General features: G+C 43.2%; 1 protein-coding gene across 2 annotated transcripts in view; it reads left to right on the top strand.

Annotated features, from left to right (window-relative positions):
• Window positions 1-1446: 1446 nt before the first annotated feature.
• The window catches only part of DOCK11 (dedicator of cytokinesis 11), a 318014-nt gene continuing 295446 nt past the window's right edge, over window positions 1447-24014 (top strand). For both annotated transcript variants that reach the window (XM_089657960.1, XM_089657959.1), the window contains exon 1: window positions 1447-1595. In XM_089657960.1, coding sequence (XP_089514086.1) covers window positions 1494-1595 — 102 coding nt within the window. In that variant the 5' untranslated portion in view covers window positions 1447-1493. The remainder of the gene's footprint in view (window positions 1596-24014) is intronic.

The following is a 24014-nucleotide window of genomic DNA, read 5'->3' as shown; positions in this document are numbered from 1 at the left end:
TATCCCGTTTAGACAGCTAGCGGAGGATCTTCTCGTCCCGCTAGCTACCACAATTTAAAAAAATGTGGCTGTGTGGGGGCTCTGCCCACCCTGCTGTGTGACTCATTCAAAGTATTCTGTGAATAAGGACACTACATGTTCTGATAGCCTTTGTAGCTGTTGGCTTGTAGTTCCTAATGAACTACCATGGTGGCGCTGCTGAGCACTGTGGTATTTCATTGAGTCTTCCTGTCAGTATCTGCTTTCCTGTACCATGTACCAGCACACAGACACACTGACAGATCTGCAGGAGGCCTGCACGGTACCAGGGATCTGCTCATCGCTGGTGCAATGCTTTAGAGCAGGGGTGTCAAATTCCATTTCATCGCGGGCTGTATCAGCATTATGGTTGCCCTCAAAGGGCTGGTTGTATCTGTAAGACTAGATGTCCAGAGCACCCCACCTCCCATTACATCAGGTGTCAAGAATCCCACAAACCTCCCTAACATCACTGTGCACCCCCATTGGGGGCAGAGCTGGAAAGCAGAACGAGAACGTGCAGGGTCTGGAGGAGGACCAGAGGAGGAGTGGAGTCAGTTACCAGAGTCTACTGAATGCTGAGATCAGGGGAGGCAGAGATAAGGGGGTGCAGAGAGGTGCAGGATTTGGCAGAGGAGTTCTATCCTCCTCGCTGCTGCCAACTGCTGAGACAAGGTGGGGGTGGAGACAATGGAATATCTGCAGGAGAGGTGCAAGGACCACATGAAATTGCTTGGAGGGCTAGATTTGGCCCGCAGGTCTTGTGTTTGACACCTGTGCTTTAGAGGCTCCAGAGAAAAGAAATATGGGCAGCACAGTGGCTAAACGGTTAGCACTTCCGCCTGGCAGTATAAGGGTTGTTGGTTCGAATCCCAACCACAGCACCACCTGCCTGGAGTTTGCATGTTCTCCCTGTGCCTGCGTGGGTTTCCTCCGGGTACTCCAGTTTCCTCCCACACTCCAAAGACATGCTGGTAGGTGAATTGACTCCTGTCTAAATTGGCCCCAGTATGTGTATTATGAATGTAAATTAGGGAGCTTAGATTGTACACCCCTTGAGGGTTAGGGACTGATGTGAATGTACAATATACATGTAAAGTGCTGTGTATATTGATGGCGCTTTATAAGTACCTGAAATAATAAATGCACATTTTTTTACCTGCAAAAAATGTGCATTACTTATTTTTGTCTAAAAGGTGAATTTATCCTTTAATACCACTTTCATGTTTTTTTTAAACAGTAAAGTTCCTCTTTATGGAGCTTGTAACCCTCAGCTGATGGTGGGATCGATCTGTGTTCTCATTGCTAGGCCAGTCCCTGGTGATGGGCAGGATGTGTAGTGCTGGCAGTGACAGCTCTGATCAGGTCTGGGCTGTATGATGAGCGATCATAGTGGAGGAGGAGGAGGAGGAGGAGGGGCGGAGGAGATCAGTCCGGACTGTCACTATCCGCAGACACTTCGATGAACACCCAGCATGGCAGAAGTCAGGAAATTCACCAAGAGGCTCAGTAAGCCGGGCACAGCAGCAGAGCTCAGGCAGAGTGTGTCGGAAGCAGTCCGGGGATCCATCATCCTGGTGAGTGCAGCTATCAGCATGTACGCAGTGTGGAGGGGCCCCCAGCCTGTGTGTGACAGGCGGCCACACCGATCGCACAGGAAGTTTGTCATGTGCTGTGCGTGGGAGTTGTGAGCTGAGTACTATGGGGTGATGGGGTGAGGGGCGACCTGCTGGGACCATGCTGTCCTCTAGTGCAGGCTGACAGCTTTGTTGTGGCTGGTTGATGGAAGCCACACCCTGCTAGACATGGAGATGTGTGATGAGATGCTGGAAGGGGACTGACCATCTGTCATGTCACACATCGGTCCTCCTGGAATGGGTGGAGATGGTGTCATTGGTGTCATGGCTTGTGAAATGGACTCTCACATACTGAAAAACTATCTCCCCAAGATTGGGTGTAGATGATGTCATTGGTGATGTCATGACTTGGAATGGGTTCTCACATACTACAAAACTATTTCCCCAAGAATGGGTGTAGATGATGTCATAGATAATGTCATGACTTGTGAAATGGACTCTCACATACTGAAAAACTATTTCCCCAAGAATGGGTGTAGATGATGTCATAGGTGGTGTCATGACTTTGAATAGACTCAAACATGCTGCAAAACTATTTCCCTAAGAATGGGTGCAGATGATGTCATTGGTGATGTCATGACTTGGAATGTGTTCTCACATACTACAAAACTATTTCTCCAAGAATGGGTGTAGATGATGTCATAACAGTTGTGAAATGGAATCTCGCATACTGAAAAACTATTTCCCCAATAATGGGTGTAGATGATGTCATAGGTGGTGTCATGGCTTGTGAAATGGGCTGTCACATGCTGAAAAACTGTTTCTTCAAGAATGGGTGTAGATGATGTCATACAGTAGGTGATGTCATGACTTGGAATGGACTCTCACATACTACAAAACTATTTCCCTGGAATGGGTGTAAATGACGCCATAGGTGATGTCATGACTTGGAATGGTCTCTCGCACACTGCCATCCATTCTTGGTTAACGTGTCCCGGTCATCATACCATTCATTTACTCAGAAATGTTACCAGAGGACAATTGGTACAGTCACTGTCATTTAGGACTTCTTTAAATGCAGTATGAAAGCATGTGAAAGTAATAATAATGAAAGTAATGTATACGTGTGTAGGATGCACAGATCCGTGCAGGCAAACTGCTTCCATAAAATAGGAGCTGAGCAGTGCAGGGGTATTGCACAATGTATTTCAAAAGTTTGTTGTGGTGCTTTCAAGGGCATTTAATAAAAGTAAAGTAAGCTGCATTTTTGCCCCGGAATGCACATGAGTGCACTGGAAACACATATACTGTCAAGGCAACTCAGTAAAAAAATAAAATAATGCCAGAAAGACATAATAAACAAAACACATGTAAACACACACTGAATGCAGGGATTGCCATTTAATGGCGCTCCTATGTCAGTTATCTAGCTGTACTGTAAACGCCTTCCCCTGTGTAAACCTCCAAGAGCTCTGCTGCTGGGTGTCATTATCATGGATGTGATATCAGCAGACTCTGTATAGAAATCTATAGCAGTGATTGTCAATTTATGAGCTAAAGCAGGCCTTAGATGCAGCCCCTGACATCAAAGGGGACGCATATAATGGTCAGTAAATACAATGATCGAGAGGACTGCCAGAAACTGCAGACCTAATAAAGGAAATGAGCCCCATACACTATGAGAACATCGCACAGATCATCATCTCATCATGTATTGCATTGTATTGTATGTTTGGACGAAAACTACCGATTAAATGAAAATTGTACGATCTGGTATCATACGAGAACAATTTTCCTGCTTGTCCCTTAGAATAATTTCGGATGAAAGGTGTGTACTAACGATCAGATTATCGAATGACCACTTCAAAAGCGGTATTTTTCTATATGACTTTCTGATCGTGTGCACAGAGAGTGTGGACATGCTACATTTTTAGGTGGGGATATGCTGCTGGAGTCTTTCCTCTTCATTCAGACATGATTGCAAGCAATCATTTGATCATACACCTGGAATTGTTCAACAAGAATTTGACATCTCTAAGGCTGGCCATACATTATACAATTTTCTTAAGACTTTTGCTTTAGATTTACTAAAAACCATATAATATGAGGTCAAACTTGTACAACATTTTCAGTTGTATCCACGTAGGCAGGCCCTTGTACTACATAGTTGAAGGTAAATCTAAAGGAAATTGGGCAGAAATTGAACCAAAAATTGTATAATGTATGGTGAGCCTTAGGCTGGCCATACACTATATAATTTTCTTTAGAAAATTGCTTTAGATTTACCAAAAACCATATAATATGAGGTCAAGCCTAAACGACACTTTCAATTGTATCCAATTAGGTGGGCTCTTGCACTACACAGTTGAAGGTAAATCTAAAGAAAATTGGGCAGAAATTGGACAGAAAATTGTATAGTGTATGGCCAGCCTTAGGCTAGGTTCACATCTGGCATTTTGTGATCTTGGACTTCTGTTCCGTGATCCCAAATTGCTCTGCAATAATGACAAAACCCACCACACCTGTTTGGGAGCCAGTCATTTTCCATGGCACCTAAATACAGTGCAGTTTTGCCACGATTGTTGCAAGCTAAGGCTGGCCATACATTATACAATTTTCTTGAGAATTTTGGTTTAGATATACCAAAAACCATATAATATGAGGTCAAACCTAAACACTTTAAATTGCATCCAATTATTCAGTCCCTTGCACTACATAGTTGATGGTAAATCTAAAGGAAATTGGGCAGAAATTGGACAGAAAATTGTCAGAAAATTGTATAGTGTATGGCAAGCCTAAATCACACGGCAATCCGCAACGCGTAAAGCTTGTCGTCCAAAAGAAGCTCCTGCTCATTTTTGTGTGAGAAGCTTTGCACGTTGTGGTTTGCTGCGATAGCTGCACGATTTATCAAGCGACAGTCATAGCAAAACACGCCGCGTTTATGTGCCATTGAAAATGAATGGCACCCAAACAGGCGTGGTGCGTTCTGTCATTAATTATTGCAGAGCAATTTGGAATCACTGGCAGAATCATGGCAACCTAGCCTAATGTAACTTTTTCTCATCAGATTGTCAGATTGCAGGCTTGCTCAGTGATATTTGTGAGATACAATTGTATCAATCACACTACAGGAAGCTGACCTCCAGGCAGATAGAAAAGATACACAGTATGCGGCTCGGTTTTCATGAATTCATCTTTAAAGTGATTGTAGAGGCTGAAGGCTTGTTACCTTTGTGCATTCTATGCTTGGAGGTAAAAAAACCTTCTGTGTGCTGCTCCCCCCACAGCCCTCCTAATACTCACCTGAGCCCCCTCTCGATCCAGCGATGTGCATGGGAGCCTTGGCTGTCCCGGGTCTCTCTCTCCTCATTGTCTGAGACACTCCCATTGGCTCCCATTGCTGTCAGTTCCAGCCAGTGAGGAGAGTTCCACTTTGTTTTCTGCAACTGGAACTGCAAGCACTGATGTGAACTATGACATTGATAACCATATAACCTACTTTCTGTGCGGTTTGGATGCAGAAAAAAAGCAACTGAAAAGCATGTAGTGTGAACTGGCCCTTAAGGTAAGTCCTTCATAATGTGCTAGTATGCAATGCATTCTAGCACATTATGGCATTACCTTGCAGGCAATGTTTTTTATGTTTTCATGCGGTTTACAAGCGCTTTAATGTGATATTAAAGGTTACTTTTTTTTCTTTAAAAAATAGCAGACATGTCATACTTACCTTCTCAGTGCAATGGTTTTACACAGAGCAGCCATGATCTTCTTTGCATGTATTCCGTCATGGCTCCTCCCTCATGACCAGTGCCCCAAATAGCAATCTGCGTCCATAGGACACAGAGCCGTGGCTAGGTCCCGCCCCTGCTCATTAGCTCACTGGCTGTGATTGATAGCATTGGGAGCCAATGGATACTGCTGCTGTCTCAACCAATGAGGAGAGAGAGACCCGGGACAGCCAAGGCTCTCATGCACATTGCTGGATTGAGAGGGGGCTCAGGTGAGTATTGGAGGGAGGGCTGTGGGGGGACCAGCACACAGAAGGTTTTTTTATTTTCATGCATAGAATGCCTGTGCATGCCTCGGATCTCAATCCAAGATGGTGGTGCCAGATACAGTGCCTTGAAAAAGTATTCATACCCCTTGAAATTTTCCACATTTTGCCATGTTACAACCAAAAACGTAAATGTATTTTATGTGATAGACCAACACAAAGTGGCACATAATTGTGAAGTGGAAGGAAAATTATAAACGAACCTCCGCTCCAGTCTCAAGTCTTTTTGAGGATGTCTCTACCAGCTTTGCACATCTAGAGAGTGACATTTTGCCCATTCTTCTTTGCAAAATAGCTCAAGTTCTGTCAGATTGGATGGAGAGAGTCTGAACAGCAAGATTCAAGTCTTGCCACAGATTCCCAATTGAATTTAGGTCTGGACTTTGACTGGGCCATTCTAACACATGAATATGCTTTGATCTAAACCATTCCATTGTAGCTCTGGCTTTATGTTTAGGGTCGTTGTCCTGCTGGAAGGTGAACCTCCACCCCAGTCTCAAGTCTTTTGCAGACTCTAACAGGTTTTCTTCTAAGCTTGACCTGTATTTGGCTCCATCCATCTTCCCATCAGCTTCCCTGTCCCTGCTGAAGAAAAGCATCCCCGTAACATGATGCTGCCACCACCATGTTTCACGGTGCGGATGGTGTGTTCAGGGTGATGTGCAGTGTTAGTGTTCCGCCACACGTAGCATTTCGCTTTTTAGGCCAAAATGTTCAATTTTGGTCTCATCTGACCAGAGCACCTTCTTCCACATGTTTGCCGTGCCCCCCACATGCCTTTAACTTCAGCCAGACATCTATAGATTTGTTGCCAACTCATTTGTAATTCTGGTCAGTCAGTCCAACCAGACACTCCTACCAGAGAACTGAGCCAGGCCTTGCACTCCCTGAGACTACTGAGCTGGCAACACTGCAGTTGTTTGATACAACCTGGTCCAGAGCCTGTCTCAGCTTGTGATTGGAAAAAGAAAACCTGCACCAATGGAAGGAGCACCAGACCAAAATATAAAAAGATGAACATTCATTTATTAGGTAGTGATAGTCGTGCACTGCTAAATCACGAAAACTGACAATTATGTAGTTAAATAGGATATAGGTAGAGACTGCTGAAACCACTCATACCGTGAACTCTCACACAACTAACATAAAACAAAGTAAAATAAATGTGGTGCGCTATCCCTTTAAATGAAGCTACATAAAACAACAATTCCTACAGAATGTCTCTTAAATTAATAGTGTCCTAATCCAAGTGTAATTGTCCAATCCTTCAATAAAAAGCTCTTGTAATGTGTACAAATCCATATATTCATGTTCAAGCCCTATGGGTGAAATACTTGCTCACCTTGTGACTAGACCTACAGATTAATAGAGGTCAAGTGTGCTGTTTGAAATAATGGTTGACACAGTGATGCAACGCGTTGGGCGGAGCAAAGTGATGTAACTTTCGGTACCATGGAAACTGGAAATGTGGTGAGAGGAGCCATTTTTAAGATTGGAATTTTGCTCTTTTCTCTTTTATGCGATGTGAGTGAGATTATTGGATTTAATGAACATGTTTATTACATTTTATTGGGTTGCACTATGAAGCATTCTCTCTTCTTTTGAGCAACATCTATTCTAGTGGAAACGGCAAGCATCCAGTCCCTTAAAGGGACAGTATGTGTGAAGTAGCTGCTAACAGGTGGAAGTAGATGTGCAGAGTTGGATCTACAAAATGCGCTTGTGACCTATTATATTATAGGTCAGAATAGAAGGTGAGCTTGTATTGGACATAGAGGTGATGGGCAACTATGAACACATGAGCACCATGAAAGATATGTTTTGAAGTAAATTCATTTAAGCACTGGAGCACTCAGGGCTGCTGTTAGAAACCATGGGGTCCCATACAGCCAACCTGACAGGGCCCCCTTAAAAAAAAAAAGCACTATTTACTATGCTTCAGTTATGAATGAACACAGTGAATGATCAGTGCCAATCACTCAATTGTGTTCATTCAGGAAAGGAAGGGTAATGTGACATAATTATCAGACCCTTCCCCTACTCTCCATCCTGAAGGATCATGTCGTGTGCTTGCAGCTGCCGGTGGGAAGGAGAGAAGGGAAGCCGGCATTGTGGGGGCCCAGGCAGCTGGGTGAATTGGATGTGTACAGGAAGGGTGATCGGCATGGTGGGTGGGGGCAGCAATTACTGGAACCAATCCCCTATATGGCTCTCAATGCAGTAGCTGAAAACCAGTGGGAGGGAAAGGAGAAGAATCCAGCTTTCAGATGCTGCAGAGAGAGCCATACAGGGCATCGGTTCCAGTAATTGCCCCCCCCCCCCCACCGTGCCGATCACCCTCTCTGCCCACATCCAATTCACCCAACTGCCTCAGGCCCCCTGCTGGCCTAGGCCTCGCACAAGAGAACTGGTGGTACCCCATTATCCACAACCCAGGGAGCACTTGATTGAGGGCACTTTCTACTTTGAGTTATTGTGAGTGCATATGAATATGGCTTATATCTTTGATTGATTCATTTATTGGTTTACTCTAAAAGATTTGTGATTGGACAGTGATGAAGCAGCATACTGATGAGTTCCTCTCTCCACTCCCCTCTTCTTTCCAAAATCTTTTAGTTTTCGATGGACAGTACAAAGCAGTAGAACCTTAATAACTGGAAGTGCTGCCCCTCCTTCTTCCAATCTGATTGCTGCTGTTGAGAAAAGATGTAATTCAAATAACTTTTACCAAGAAATACTAGGTGTAAGCTGCAATCCAGATGCTTTGCATACATTTTCCAGTGCAGGAAAATGTATAATCATTTTAAGAATCCAATATTTTCAGCAGGGCTGATTCATGCCAAAACATTTGTTGGCATACATAAGAAAAATTCTGCCCATTGCAGGGGCAAACTGACAACTCATGGGGCCCCCGGGCAAAAGGGGATCATGGGGCCCCTGTGTCCTTGCCCAAACTCAAAAAACCTATGAAAAAGGTACCAGGAGAATCTCATGGGGCCCCCTACTGACCCCGGGCCCTCGGGCAGCGCCCGAGTTTCCAAATAGTCAGTCCGCCCCTGGCCCATTGTTTATTTTTTGTGTGTATTATCCTTTAATTTTCCATACAAAATAAAGGAACTATAAAAATACAGCATACACTTCAGAATACATGTGACGATGGGTGTTAGAAAATGCGCTCTCAAGCATGGATTGTGACAGCAAGTCTTTTAGGTACTTTTTTCCTGGCTTACAGAGTTTGTCAAGTTCTGTACTTGTTATTAGAACAAACCCTTTAAGCCTATGATGCAAGTTTACATTTTTTATTTAAAATGTAGTTGTGCTGTAAAGATAAAATGACTTTACTGGAAATGCATTGGCCATATGTAGATGTACAATATGTGTGTGTGTGGCTGTGCTATCATCGATCTGCAGATGCCATTAGAGGAGTCAGAGCCTTGTCAGAAATCCAGACAGGAGGATGATACTTATGAATGAGGAGCCAGAGCCAGCAGTCTTGGCTTTCATCCATTGCCCTACATCACAAGCCTCACAACTGGAGCCCTCCTGGCTTTCATGCTTGTATTGCACACAGGCTATCAACAGATTACAAATAGGAAGCAGTTGGGTAATTCAATTACAGAACTGGAAAAGGGTTCATATAAAGGCAACAGACAGTTATACAAGCCCAGAAAAATGTTTTTTTTTTTTATTGTTTTGAGGTTTAGAAAATTTAATTGATCTCTTTCTATACTAATAGCATCCATATGTGATCAATTGAGTTTCATTAGCAATAATTGGGTACTGTGAGATGTAAAGCTCATCCTCAATTAGATATTTTCTTTTAAAATGCCAATTAAGACAGGTATATATTCAGTTATATATTAATTTAAAAAATATTACATGTATTTTTAAACACAGCTCATATTAGTACCTAAATGTAGCTGCCTGTAACCCTCTGTGCATCTGAGCCAATTAAGGCCTCTTACAGTGCTGTCTGTCTAATGCTGGGCATACACGGTTAGAAAATCATTCATAAAAGCGTTCAATATGCTCAATCGTTTGAAATTCTAAACCTTAATGGGCTCATTTCAATTATCAAAATGCAAAGCTGTATTTAAAAAAAAACAGGCATGTAGGATTTTTTAGCCTAAATTATTGATTTTCTAAACACTAGTAGCTGAATTGAAAACAAGCATGTGTTAAAATATAACCCCGGACGTTCAATCAACAAGCAACGAAATGCAATTGATCGATGAAAAATGTACCATTCATGTTGTTATTGATCAATAATATGTCAATAACTGGGGGACAAATATCAATACAATGATGGCATTATCCCATGCATGTTCAACAGATCTTTATAAATCCAACCCTTTTTTCAAACAATTTTCTAACCATGTATGGCCAACATAACATTGAAAATGTGCTTAACGCAGGCCATACATGATTCCTTTTTTTCCATCAACCAGCAGGTTGAATGAAAGAAAATGAATAGATTCCCCCATCCACACATTCCAGATGGATGGGGGACTAACTCATGTATAGCTATTGTATTCTGCCAGCAGGGAGGCTTCCCTGTCATCAGAATATACTCATCAGCACTGCAACCTATAGCAGGCGGCACTGATCAAGCAAAAAAACAGGCTGGTTGTATAGAAGTCAATGGAGAGATCCAGTCTGCCCAGGGATGGATCAAAATTTGTCTGGTACCTGCTGAATAGACTGAATTTCAATCCATCTATGGCTGGCTTAAGAGAGTTCAATTAATAATCAATGATTATGCCCTGGACCAAGCTATTTAGCTTAAAGGCTAAGTTCAACTTTCCAGTTAAAGTTCCCATGTATTCAGGTGTCCCCAGTACATGTAAAATCACTCTGTAGCTTTAAAAAAAGAGCTTATTTTAAATGTCACATCTGTAGGCTCCATGCGACCTCCCACAAGAAGTGCGCTCTGCTGGGTTGACTAATAATGCTGCTTTCAGGGAGTGAGATCCCTCTGCGCATGTGCAGGTTTTGGACCTGGTGGAATGCTCATTCCTGCACTGCTGAGGATGTGTGCCCAATGTATGGTGTGCCCTGGCATTTAGACAGGACAGGAAGGGTCGTCCACACTCTGATTTTTCTTACAGGTATGGGAGAAGCTGCCCACAGACTACAAGTATGATATTTGTAGTTCAGTGTCTTTTTTTAATGAAAGAAACATTTTCCAGAAAGAAAAATAACTATCCGTTAAAGTCAAGAAAATAAAACAAAATCCAAAGCCCTACAATTCCAGCTTATTGATACAAGTAATAAATTGGTACATCAATACCAAATGTATAGTCTGAATATCCCACATCAATAAAAGAAGTATGGTATTTAAAGGAAATTCTGTTTTAAAGGCTGCACAGTGATTTTTATGTACTGGAGATGCTTGAATGCATCGGAACTCTTTTTTGTAAATTTGAACTTTGCCTATAATGGACTAAAAATCAGGGACCTGGCTATGCTGTCTGGGAAGGGATGCTTCAGTCACAACACTGGCAAAAGACAACCACACAGTTCCTTTTGCATGCAATGTAGTTAAAATATGCATATATATATATATATATATATATATATATGTCATTTGTGTATTTAGCTGCTTGTATGGAAGTCCGGTTTAAACGTGTCTTTAGAAATAATGAGTGCTGATTGCCTCCTGCTTGCTGTTAGTGTACCTAGCAGTAAGCTGCTTTTGATTGGATTATTTTCAGGGGGCTGCCTCTTATTTCTCAGAAGGTGAACCTAGTTCTAGGGCTGTCTGTCCTCTCCCTCCTCCCCTCATCCATAAGCATTAATGTGCAGAGTCAGGAATACTGTACTGAAAAATCATTAAAATAATATAATTGATTGGCATCCATCCACCATCTTTAGACTATCCCTAGCTTAAGAAACAAGTATAAAGGACAAAAGTGTGCAATAAAGTACATTTTTCAAGATGGAAATATATGGGACTGAATTTGTTCCCCCAATTATTATAATTTACAGTATTTTCTAAACAAAAGGGTGGTGAGGTGTTGCCAAATGTCTCCCTATATCTCCATGCAGCAAAATTAGTTACACTCTTTGACTGGTACCAAAATATACAACAATCTTATCTCCAGCCTTCACCTCTCTCTCCTGGATACCTCTAGAGAAGAGACCAGGCAGGTCTCACCAAAGGTCTACCAATGTTGGTAGCAGCTTACTTTGCTAAGAGACCTCTTCCAACAAGACCTAATCCTCTGATCCCACCTTTTGGTAACTGCGTTCCACCCTGCTCTGACCTAATCTTAGTTCCTAATGTGGAGCAGGGACCAACTGACACCACCCAAATGTCTCTCTAGATCTACTATATACAATTGTGTTCAAAATAATAGCAGTCAGACATCACTAACCTGATCAATCACTGTTTTTGGTAGAAATTATATTTCTACATGGCAAATATTTTACTAGCAGGTGTAGTAGAGTAATAGAAATCCAACAGACCCAACAGTCATGACATGCATGCTGCTGATTCTGTGTAATTGAATCACTAATTGAAAGGGGCATGTTCAAAATAATAGCAGTGCAGAGTTCTATTAATGAGCTCATTCATTCTTTTTAAAACAGGCGGCAATTATTGCCCTTATTTAAGGAAGGAAGGCAGCAAATGTTGTACATGCTGGTTACAGTGCATTTCTCTCTGAAATTCTGAGGAAAATGGGTCGTTCCAGACATTGTTCAGAAGAACGGCGTACCTTGATTAAAAGTTGATTGGAGAGGGGAAAACATATAAAGAAGTTCAGAAAATTATAGGCTGCTCAGCTAAAATTGCAAATGCTTTAAAATGTCAACCGAAACCTGAAAGACGTGGAAGAAAGCGAAAAACTACCATTTGAATGGATAGAAGAATAGCAAAAATGGCAAGGACTCAGCCAACAATCAGCTCCAGGAAGATCAAAGAAGGTCTAACGTTACCTGTGAGCACTGTTACAATTAGAAGACGCCTATGTGAAGCCAAGCTATCTGCAAGAAGCCCCCGCAAAGTCCCACTGTTGAAAAAAAGACGTGCTGAAGAGGGTACAATTTGCCAAAGAGCACATTGACTGGCCTAAAGAGAAATGGCGCAACATTTTGTGGACTGATGAAAGTAAGATTGTTGTTTTTGGGTCTAGTGGCCAGAGACAGTTTGTCAGATGACCCCCAAACACTGAATTCAAGCCACAGTACACTGTGAAGACAGTGAAGCATGGTTGCGCAAGCATCATGATATGGGGATGTTTCTCATACTACGGTGTTGGGCCTATTTATCACATACCAGGGATCATGGATCAGTTTGAATACATCAGAATACTTGAAGAGGTCATGCTGCCTTATGCTGAAGAGAAAATGCCCTTGAAATGGGTGTTCCAACAAGACAACGACCCCAAACACACCGGTAAACGTGCAACATCTTGGTTCCAGACCAACAAGATTGACGTTATGGAGTGGCCAGCCCAATCCCCGGATCTTAATCCAATAGAAAACTTGTGGGGTGACATCAAAAATGCAGTTTCTGAGGCAAAACCAAAAAAATAGAGAAGAACTGTGGAATTTAGTCCAATCATCCTGGGCTGGAATACCTGTTCACAGGTGCCAGAAGTTGGTTGACTCCATGCAACACAGATGTACAGCAGTTCTCAGAAACAGTGCTTATACAACTAAATATTAATTAAGTGATTCAAAGGAAAGCAAAATCTTCAAACATTTTTCAGTTTATATAGTGAATGTTTGAGTTTTTAAAGAAGAATACAAACACTGCTATTTTGTGAACAGTCTAATATTCACTTTTCTTCAACTTTTTTTTAGAGGAGCAACACAAATTTGATATATTTTTCTTCATGTTTTGATTTGGAATAGAATGTGTAGTGTTCCCAATGCTTTTGTGTGAATGGAAATAAAAGCTATTAGAAGGATTTTGAGCTGTATTCACTTTTTTCAACACACTGCTATTATTTTGAACACAACTGTATAAGAAACATTACTTCTTCATGCAGATAGATCTGAACACATTGTATCAATAATCTGACAACTCTTGCTCCAGGAAATCCACCAGTATGCCTTGAAGTTTCTTTCTAACCAGGAAACTGAATTTACCATTGCCCCAGAGGAAATAGACTAGAATAAAGTAATAACATTCATGCACAAAATGTTGATCTCCACAAGAACATAATTATAAGGACTTGGTGATATCGATGCCCTACAATCTTACATAAGGTGGACTCTGTCCAGACACTCCTGGAATAATGTCTCACATTTGGTGGACATGTCTCTCTATTGCTACCTTCTGGGATAAAATTCTGTGAATACATCATAAGCTAATAGGGGACACAGTTCCTGATTTACTCCAAATGACCCTTCTTTTTATTATTCCCCACTTTGAAAAAACAATTCAAGAGGGGCCTCTTTCACCACTCTCTGGTTTCTGTCTTATGTGAACATGGACACAGAATGAACACCTCTCCTTTAGCAGAGTAGGTGTGTGAAATGGATTCCATATACTACATGGAACTACATGGTTCCTCAGGGACATGTTCACTATAGAGCACATAGTCTATATGAGTTCATTTTGGACACTCTAAAAACTTTACCACTTTACTTATAGATATACTCTTCTCAACACTACCACTATAAGTGTCTGATGATACCAAGGTGATCTGGAAACTGTGTGTGGCACCCTGCTATTCCCTAGATCTTTCCTATCTATTCTATACCCATCCCTTCTCCCCTTCTACCCTTCATCCCATGTTCAACTTCTGCTGTTGATTCCACACTCAAGTGGGAACATTTTGTTTTATGATCACATTTTTGGATCATCCACAGTTTTATGGCTTGTATAGATATCATTGCCGATTGACTAATTAAAGCTTTGTATCGATATATAGAATTAAACAAAAAAAACTAAAATCTTCCTAGCAGTAGGTCATATAGTGTAGACTGTTGTTGCAAGCCTGTGCATGTGATTTCAGATTGCCCAGGGTCACATCAATAGAACAAGCTATTTTTGTTCTCAGAACATAATTGTTTACCATGACCGACAAAGCAACCCAGCAAACGCACATGGGAGCTATTTATATCTATTATTCTATATTTGTGTTGGTTGGATTTCATGTTTATTACTATGCAGCCATCACATACACCAATTCTGAATCCCAAGTATAGCCGTCATAAAATTTAACTGGTTTGCATACTTAACAAGACTGCATATAATATTTATTCTATAGGTTTTATATAAAAGCAATCAAGATATTTGGTGCATAGAATATAGCTTTTGCTAAATATATTGTTTAGCAAGAGATGGTGCTGTAATAATATGTATGGCTTATATAGTACCATCACCTATTGTAGTACATTCCAAGTTGTAAAACTAAATATGGAAATAAAATATCTCCCAAAAGTAGATACAGTTGACATGATCAATGGTGCCAGGTGCAATAGCAGAGAATGCCCTGCTTCAGATATTTTCTATTTAGAGGGGCTGGAAAACAAGAGGTAAAGTAGTTCATTAACTAGATCAGATTGTGGAGGAGGAAGCAGTGCTGGGTCAGTGAATGAAGGCAATACATTTGGTTTGATTATATAGTTGTCCTTAAGTGTAATGGAAATAGAACATCTCGCATTTATTTTTTCTTGTGTCTGAGTTCTGCTTCCCCCAGGGATTTCCCTTAATTTACACTCTCAGAGACACAACAGAGATTGAGAAGGAATCTCTGCAAAACAAGGAAAAACCCCTCTTAGTTCCTGTGCCAGTGACAACTGCCAACTTTGGGTTTTCCATCACTTTCTGTCCCAGTGACAATTGAGAAGGTGAATTTCTCCATCTGGGTCAGAGAGAGCTAATATAATATTGAAAGTTTCTTGTTATATCTTCTTGATAAGTGCAAAATTGTACTTGATGACTTTGTAGAAATCTTGTGATCTGATTCTGTTTTCTGCCTGTACAGAAGGAAGGGTTATGGAGATAAAGATGACCAACCATCAACTCAAACCCTTCTAAGCTCATCTCCCTGGTCTATTCTCCTGTCCTCTTGCTGCTTGTCAGCCCTGCTGGACGTCTCATTGACTGTTTAATACTTCCACTTATTCTTCCAGTCTGAGTGCTGCTGTACAGGTTAACACCAGAAGCTTATGCCAAGTCAAACCCAAGTATTTACACTAGTTCCATTTAAAAATATTTGTTTTAATAAACAAAATTGTATACTTCCTATATTTGTTTTATATCTTCGTGGAGTTAATAAGTTGGAATCAGAATAGAACTGTCATCTCAAAGGCCAGTATCAGATAAAAATTACTTTATTAAAATAAGCAGCACTCTTACATTGAAATTAGCATGAAACAGCATGGATAGGAAACATCTGAGACCAAGCAACTGTGATCAGTGTGAGGCTGTGGGCATCTCTGAGCAAACAGAGACCAAGGATGACAAGCCACCTCAAGGTATAGATAGTAGCTATGGCATTCTCAGGTGGATTCAAAGATGGCAGTTGTCAAAATGTCTGGTTGATGTCAGGAGAGGGGACGTACATGATGCGTTTCCAGGGACTTTGCCCTCTTTTTTCAGTTATATCTGACACTGACCTCAGCACCTTGCTGTTAGTTTTCTTCTGCATTGAGGTGATCCTACCCAGATCTTCTGCAGGAGCTGCAGAGATTCCAGTCTCGGTCCCTTCTCCTGCTCAGCCATCCATCCATTACTCTTTCATCCATCCATCCAGTTGCCTCATTTGTCTTCCACCCTGTTGATGGTTTACAAATACAGGTAAAGGGTTTAGTGGATTACATGACTGCACTTTCCCTAGGGGCACCGTATGTACTGTATACTTGTACACATTTAATATTAGTTCTGTCATCTCCATTGACTCCGTACATTGTAAATTATTAGAACAATAATGAGCAATTTAGGTAATGCAAATGCATTCATTCAATCATTTTAGCAGAAAAAATATTGTTATATGGGCCCTTAACTACTCTATATCCTGCATAATGCCTCTGTGTGGATTCCTACATGGATCTTTACACAATTTGATACTGTGTTTCGCTCCTTAATCTGGTGGATGCACACAGCTCAGATTAAATTTGAGACTCTACGGGAAGCTAAGGAAACAGGCGGCCTTACGGTTCTAAACCCCTTTCTTTATTATATTGTGGCCTATTTACAACATTCTACAGCCTGGCAGGACAATACACATCCAGACCCAGTCAGCTCACTTCTTCTAGGTATTGTGTCCACTGATAACTTGGTGAAATGTCTGGAAGCAAGTGAGATTAAAGCTCTAGCACAGCTTCCCACACTAGAGCTGATTGACAGCGTGTGGTGTAAAGTGGAACATTACTTCCACTATCAAGGCTTTACCACATTCACACGTATCCTCAATAACCATAACTGCCCAGAACTCCTTCAAATGAAGGGCTTTGCTGCATGGACAGCTGCGGATCCTAAATATGTCCCTCAGCTGTACCATGGGCAATTGCTGAAAGACTTTCAAACATTAAGGGCAGTGTTTGACTTACCCAACTCTGTCTTTTTCCAATATTTTCAACTTAGACATGCCATCTCGGCATGGGCTTCCTTGTAGGTCTTGGTTAATCCCACTCTTCTTAGTCAATCCCACTCTTCTTAGTCAATTAGTGCACTCCCCAACTAAAAAGGAACAGATCTCTTTACTATATAGTGCATTGATTCACCGCGTGTCCAGGGATATGTCCCTTAAATTCAGACTGCAGTGGTCCAGAGATCTAGAGTATATCCCTGAAGAGTGGTCCATGATTCTTTCTAATATCTTATTGGTATCTGTGTCTTCATCACAAAAGCTTACACAGCTTTTCATTGTCTATCGTACTTATCGCACCCCCCAAAAACTCTTTGATTGGCACAGGAGGGATGCTCCCCTCTGCCCACGTAGTGCTCTAGAAAACAGTTCCCTGTTACATATGCCGTGGAAATGCCATAAACTGGTACGCTACTGGGCCTCTGTAATACAGTTGATCAATAATATATTCTCTCTAACTCTCCCTGCAGACCCTAAACTTTGTCCATTGGGGTGGTTAGAGGAGACTGTTGAACCCTTCCCATATACAGCTATTACTCATCTCTTATGTATAGCTAGAAAGCTCATAGCACAAAAATGGTTGTCTCCGACCCCCCCTCTTTGGCTTGTTGGATTAAAGCAGTCAATGACATGCTACACCGAGAGAAACGAATTTATAAACACAGGGGGAGTGTTGGCAAATTTATGAAACTATGGGATGCCTGGTTGGGTACTCCAGGCCTGGCACCTTTTAACCTGTTAAGGACAGGCTCTTGAGCGGCGGATTGGCCTCTGTTCTAGTATGACATTTAATTTAATTTCAACTGAGAAGCCCCTCGTTAGAAATGCTCACATTGACATGAACAAGCTACCCATGATCTTTCCTACTTTGGATGATTTATTTGCATTATGTAGTAACATCCTCCATCAACTGGTACTCTTATCAACTCCAGGTGGTGCTGGGCAATGCGTATGAGCACAGAGATAGCAAGTTAAGTAGTTAGACTCACACTTTTTTCTTTTTCTTTTTCAGTTTATAAAGATGATCAGCAGTATTAATATTACTATGTGACATGATAATTGTGCAGGTAAATACATAGTAAGCACATTATATGCTCTAATGATACAGTCCTGCACGACAACCTTGTGTATGACTTTGTCTGTTGATGAAGTTCCGGCTGATATCCTTGTATCTTCTTTTTCTGTGATTTTTCTAACTGTTTTTACTTTTGTATTTGTTTTTGTACAAGAAAAATGGAAACTTGTTGATTTTCTAATAAAGAATATCTAAATAAAAAGAAAACATTGTGTTTGCACTACTACCCACTATGGCCAGATCTAGGGGGGTGCTGGGCCCCCCAAGATTTCAGTTGTGCCCCCCCAGACTGCTGAGCGCCTCCCCCCCCCCATCCCTACACTCAGAGCTGGGACAATAAAAAGGGAGAGTGACAAAGAAGAGAGAGAAAGGAGGAGCACAGGATTGCTCCATCCATGAGACTGTACACAGTTCCATTACCCGCCCCAATCTCCTGCAAAGACCGCTTATCTCTCACAGCAGGAAATGTGGGTAGGGGGCGGGTAATGAAACTGTGTAAAGCCCAATGGATGGAGAGATCCTGTGTCATCAGCTATATGTAGCAGTTCTGACAGGAGGAGGGGGCAGAGCACAGCATAGCACCGCTCCTCCAGACTGTAAATTGGAGGATGGGGGGGGGGGGGCTTACAGGCAAATTGTACATAATGAAGGGGGAGGTGTGGGGGGAAACAGTCATTTGTGCTTGGGATGAGAAGGGGCCACTTGCTCTGGAAAGGGTAATGGCGGTTGGGGGGGGGGGGGGGGATTTCTGCTAAAAGAAGAAGTTGGGGGGAATTAATCCAGGAGGAGACTTAAGAGGAATTTTTGTGCTTATTTGTGTTAAGAAGAGGCGGGAGATTTGGACTAAGAGGGGGCAGATTTGGAAAGGGAAAGGATCTGTGCTGAGAAGGGTACTTTGGATGGGTTTTTTTCTAGGAGAAGGAATTGAGGAATTATTATTATTATACAGGATTTATATAGCGCCAACAGATTGCTCAGCACTGTACATTATAGTGGGAGACAGTACACGAGACAGTACAGTAACAATACGATTCAATACATGAGGGGTTCGAGGGTCCTGCTCCTTGGAGCTTACAATCTAGGAGGGAGGGGATAGTGGTACAGGAGGAAGTAGCTGTGGGGGATGGAGTGGTAGGAAGAGTGGAGGAGTTCAGTACTTAGCTGAGGGTGGGGTAGGCTTCCCTGAAGAGATAGGTTTTCAGAGTGCGCCTAAAAGTGAGGAGAGTAGATGATAGTCTAATGGATTGATGTAGGGAGTTCCAGAGGATGGGGGAAGCCCTGGAGAAGTCCTGGAGATGGGCATGGGAGGAGGAGACCAGGGAACTAGAGAGTAGGAGGTCTTGTGAGGAGCGGAGAGTACATTTTGGGTGGTATTTGGATACCAGATCAGTGATGTAGTTTGGGGCAGTATTCTGAACAGCTTTACACGTCAATGTTAGAATTTTGAATTTTATCCGTTGGGCAATCGGAAGCCAGTGGAGGGATTGGCAGAGAGGGGTGGTGGATACGGAGAGATTAGTAAGATTAGTAAGGTGGATGAGTCTAGCCGCACCATTCAAGATAGACTGAAGTGGGGATAGCGTGCGGTGAGGTAAGCCGATGAGGAGGGAGTTACAGTAGTTGAGGCATGATATAATGAGGGAGTGATTGAGTTGCTTAGTGGTTTCTGGGGTTAGGAACGGATGTATTTTGGAGATGTTGCAGAGGTGAAGTCTACATGAGTTTGTCAGCGAATGGACCTGGGGCTGGAAGGACAGTATGGAGTTTAGGATGACACCTAGTACTCTGGCTTGAGGGGAGGGACTGATGGTGGTGTTGTTGGTCTTGATGGAGAAGTCGGGGGGGGGGGGGGGGCACGGGCTGAGGGGAAAACTAGGAGCTCAGTTTTGGAAAGATTTAGTTTGAGGAAGTGGAGTGATATCCAATCCGATATGTCGCTCAGTAGGCTTGTGATACGGGCGGGGACTGAAGGGGTGAGGTGAGGGGTAGAGAGATAGATTTGCGTGTTGTCGGCATAGAGATGGTAGTTGAAGCCGTGGGAGTGTATCAATTGGCGAAGGGAGGAGGTGTAGATGGAGAAGAGAAGGGGCCCAAGGACAGAATTTGTCGTAGGGAGGGATTGGAGGATGGGGATTTGGGGGAGGGGGAGATTTGTGCTAGAGGGGAGATTAGTGGGGAGATTTATGCTAAAAGGGGGGATTGGGGTGGGGGGTTTGTGCTAGAAGGGGGGATTGGGGGGGTTGTGCTAGGGGAGGGGATTAGTGGAGGATTTGTGTTAGAAGTTGGGATTGGGGGTATTTGTGCTACGAGGGGAGATTAGCGGGGGGATTTGTGCTAGAAGGGGGGGTTGGGGGGGTTGTGCTAGGAGGGAGGGATTTATGCTAGGAGGGGGGATTAGCGGGGGGATTTGTGCTAGAAGGGTGGATTGGGAGCTTGTGCTAGGCGGGGGGATTAAAGGGGGGTTTTGTTCAAGAAGGGGGATTGGAGGGGGTTTGTGCTAGGAGGGGGGATTGGGGGGGGGGGATTTGTGCTAGGAGGTGGTGAGGGAATTTGGTTAAGAGGGGGGACTGGGGGGGGGGAATTTGTAGATTTTGTCTTGAATGAGAAATTTGAGAGGAAGGTAGATGTGTGCATGAGGGGTGATTTTTTGAGTGAGGGAGAATTGTGGTAGTAGGGGGAATAGGGGGCATTAGACGCAAGATTTGCGCTGGGACAGGGGTTTATACTGGGAGGAGGGGAATTTTTGCATTGTTTTTTGGGAGAATTTTGGCTTGCACACAGAAGTTATGCTTGGGGGGATCATGCTGATTAGTTCTGTTTTGTTTTTGAGGTGAGGGGGATTTATGCTGAGACAGGATGCTCACACATAGGGGGCTTAGTTTGTCATCTTTGCCCTGGGAGCTAGATGACCTTGTCCTGGCACCACACACAGGCAGTCAATAGATCTCCTCCTCACTCAACACATTGCTGAAATCGAATTCCCTTACAGACATGGCCTTCATCTGCAGTGTATAGCTGGCTGCTATGTTGCAGTTCTGACCCTGTCCTCTCCTCTTCTGAACCCTGTCCTCTACCCTGCTGACCCTCTGTACCCTGCCCTGCTGACCTCTGACCTCCATCCTGCTGCCCTCCGTACACTGCCCTTTTGACCACTGTCCTCTGTCCTGCTGACCCCCATTTTTGTGTCCTACTGCCCTGTCTTTGCCCTAATAACCCCTGTTCTCCACCCTGCTGACCCCTGTTATCTGGTCTGTGACCCCTGACCTTTGCCCTGCTGACCCCTATCTTCTGCCCTACTGAACCCCTGTATACTGCCCCACTGACTCTTAAACCCTACCCTGCTGACCTCCCATCCTTTGCCTACTGATCCCTATCCTCTGTCCTGTTGACCCCCCTTTACACTGCCCTGCTAACCCCTTTACACTGCCCTGATAACCTACTGTATACTGCCCTACAAACTGCTGTCCCTATCTCTCTACCCTGTTGGCCACCCTGTACACTGCCCTACTGACTTCTATACACTGCTGTTGACCTTGCATCCTCTGCCCTCCTGATGTTTTTTACTGGACTCCCACATCAGACAGGCTAGTTCCGGCCCCGCTACCCACATAGGTAAATAATCTGTTTTCCTGTTCAGGCTAGTGTTCAATCTGTGAAGGCTTCAGAGGGGTTGTACCTTGCCCTTTTACAATGCAAGGAACTGTTTACTTATTTTTTAACTTTATTGAAAGGTCACAAATGCACAGACAGACAAAGACAACTAGATAGCAACTGCCGTTCCACCTGAAACTCTGTGGTAGGTTCGGTGCAAGTGTGCGGCTGCTCAGAAGGCTCCTGACAGCCTTCTGAACGATAAGAAGTTGTGGATCAGCACACGTTTGTGGGGATCGCAATACTCCATTATTTAACCCCTTCAAGCCGGCCGCACACAAATGTGTGGCCTCCCGGCATCTGGGCATAGACACCGAGCGGCCGCACATTTGCGTTCAGGTAAGAAAAAAACATGTGCTGAGAGCGCGCGCCCTGCGCGCTCCCAGCACACATGTCCACTACTCACGGAAAGGTCCCGGTCTGCTCTTTCGATCGGGACCTTTCCCAATCATGTGACTACTGTGATGACGCGTCACGGCGGTCACATGATCCCGAAACCCCGCCCCACCTCCCAGCTTCTGAAACTCTTAAAGGGCCGGGAGGCGTCGGCGGGAAGGGGTTAACAAAGATCTTTGGTGCGGTGTGGAAAAGTACAGACATGCTGCTGTTTTCCAAGGCAGGGGTACTCAACCTTTTGAAGAGTCAGGGCAGCTTAGGTGATTTGGTAACCAGTCATGAGCCACGATGAGATAAAATAGTTCAGAATTTCAATTTTTTTATTTTGAATAGCATAATGAACATTTTCCTCCTGCAGCTTCTGAATGCTGGCAAGAGAAAGAGGAGGAGAAGCCAGGTTTCTGCGGTTGCAGAAGGATAAAGAAGAGGATAGGTTTCTGTATATGCTGCTCCCACCACCCCTCCGGTCCAAGTTCAAAACAGAAAGTGACATGAAGGCCACACGGGCCCCCTGGAGCACGGGGCAGGGTTGCCATTGCAACCCCTGACACTACACTAGTGGTTGGGGGAGTGTGGTAAAAACATGTCACAGCTATGGGGGGTTTACCTCCCCCCAAACTGCTAATGTAAAGGAGCCCATACTGTCCTATTAGGCTGCTGTCACATTGATGCGTTTGACTGAACTGAGTGTGCAGCACAGTGCACCTGCTGCTTTTCTTCGGGTTAGTTGCACTTTGCCATAGACTTCTATTATATCTGGCAGGTCTGATGCACTTTCTGAGAGCGCTCCAAACCAGCAAGATATAATAGAAATCTATGGCTCAGTGCAGGTAACCTGTAGCCTAATAGTTGCTAATATGCCCATTGCAAAAACACATCACTCTCCCAGGCGAAGTGCAGTTGGTGTCACTCCACCTGGGACAGGAGCCGGCGCTACAGATGAAGCATGGGCTTATACCGCTACTGCTCCCTCTGCAACCGTCTGCTTCCTCTGCTACCAGTACCAGCTTGGTGCACTCTGATGCTCTGGGATGGTAGGTCAGTAAGCTCAGATCATGATCAATGGGTTGTCGACCCCATACATGCATTTCTCTAGTTTGAGGTAGAGGGCTACATCAGAGGGTTCCAAGGGCCATACATGGGCCATAGCTTACACCCCTGTTCTAAGGTGAAAAAACACATGGAAAACAAACATTTTCTGTGTGTGCTTTTGCAGACCAGCACTTCTCAAGTGCAACACAACACCAACCAGTCTCCACACAAGAGTAAACTAGCCATTTCACTATATCTATTTTAATCATTTTATCTGAACTCACTGACATTTGTGCATTCTTTATTTTACAAACATGTTACCAAAAATACAAACACACGGTTGGAGCCTTCATTGATAACATAGGGAGTGTCTACAAAGACTGGAAGTATCCTTTGTTACCTTATCTGTCACTTTTTCAAGTCCAGGCATAGTTGTGCTTACAGCAGTTTAACAGATTCATTGCTGTCAGAAATGGCCATGGTGACTCTAAAAAAGGGGAAGTGGCTTTATAACCTACTATATGAAAGGAACTTTACACATTTCCGATGATGTCTTCATCTCCAGTGATTCACTTTACAAAGCCTTAAACAGTATTGTGTATTTCTTTGTTACAATTTGGGTAGTTCATTCTCATTGTCTAACTCAGCCTTTATTAACC

The sequence above is a fragment of the Staurois parvus genome, unplaced genomic scaffold (assembly GCF_062004578.1).
Source record: "Staurois parvus isolate SC_StPar_1 unplaced genomic scaffold, SC_StPar_1.0 ptg001045l, whole genome shotgun sequence".
Classification (NCBI taxonomy): Eukaryota; Metazoa; Chordata; class Amphibia; order Anura; family Ranidae; genus Staurois; species Staurois parvus.
The sequence above is the reverse complement of the archived record's forward strand: the minus strand, read 5'-3'. Positions and strand labels throughout refer to the sequence as shown.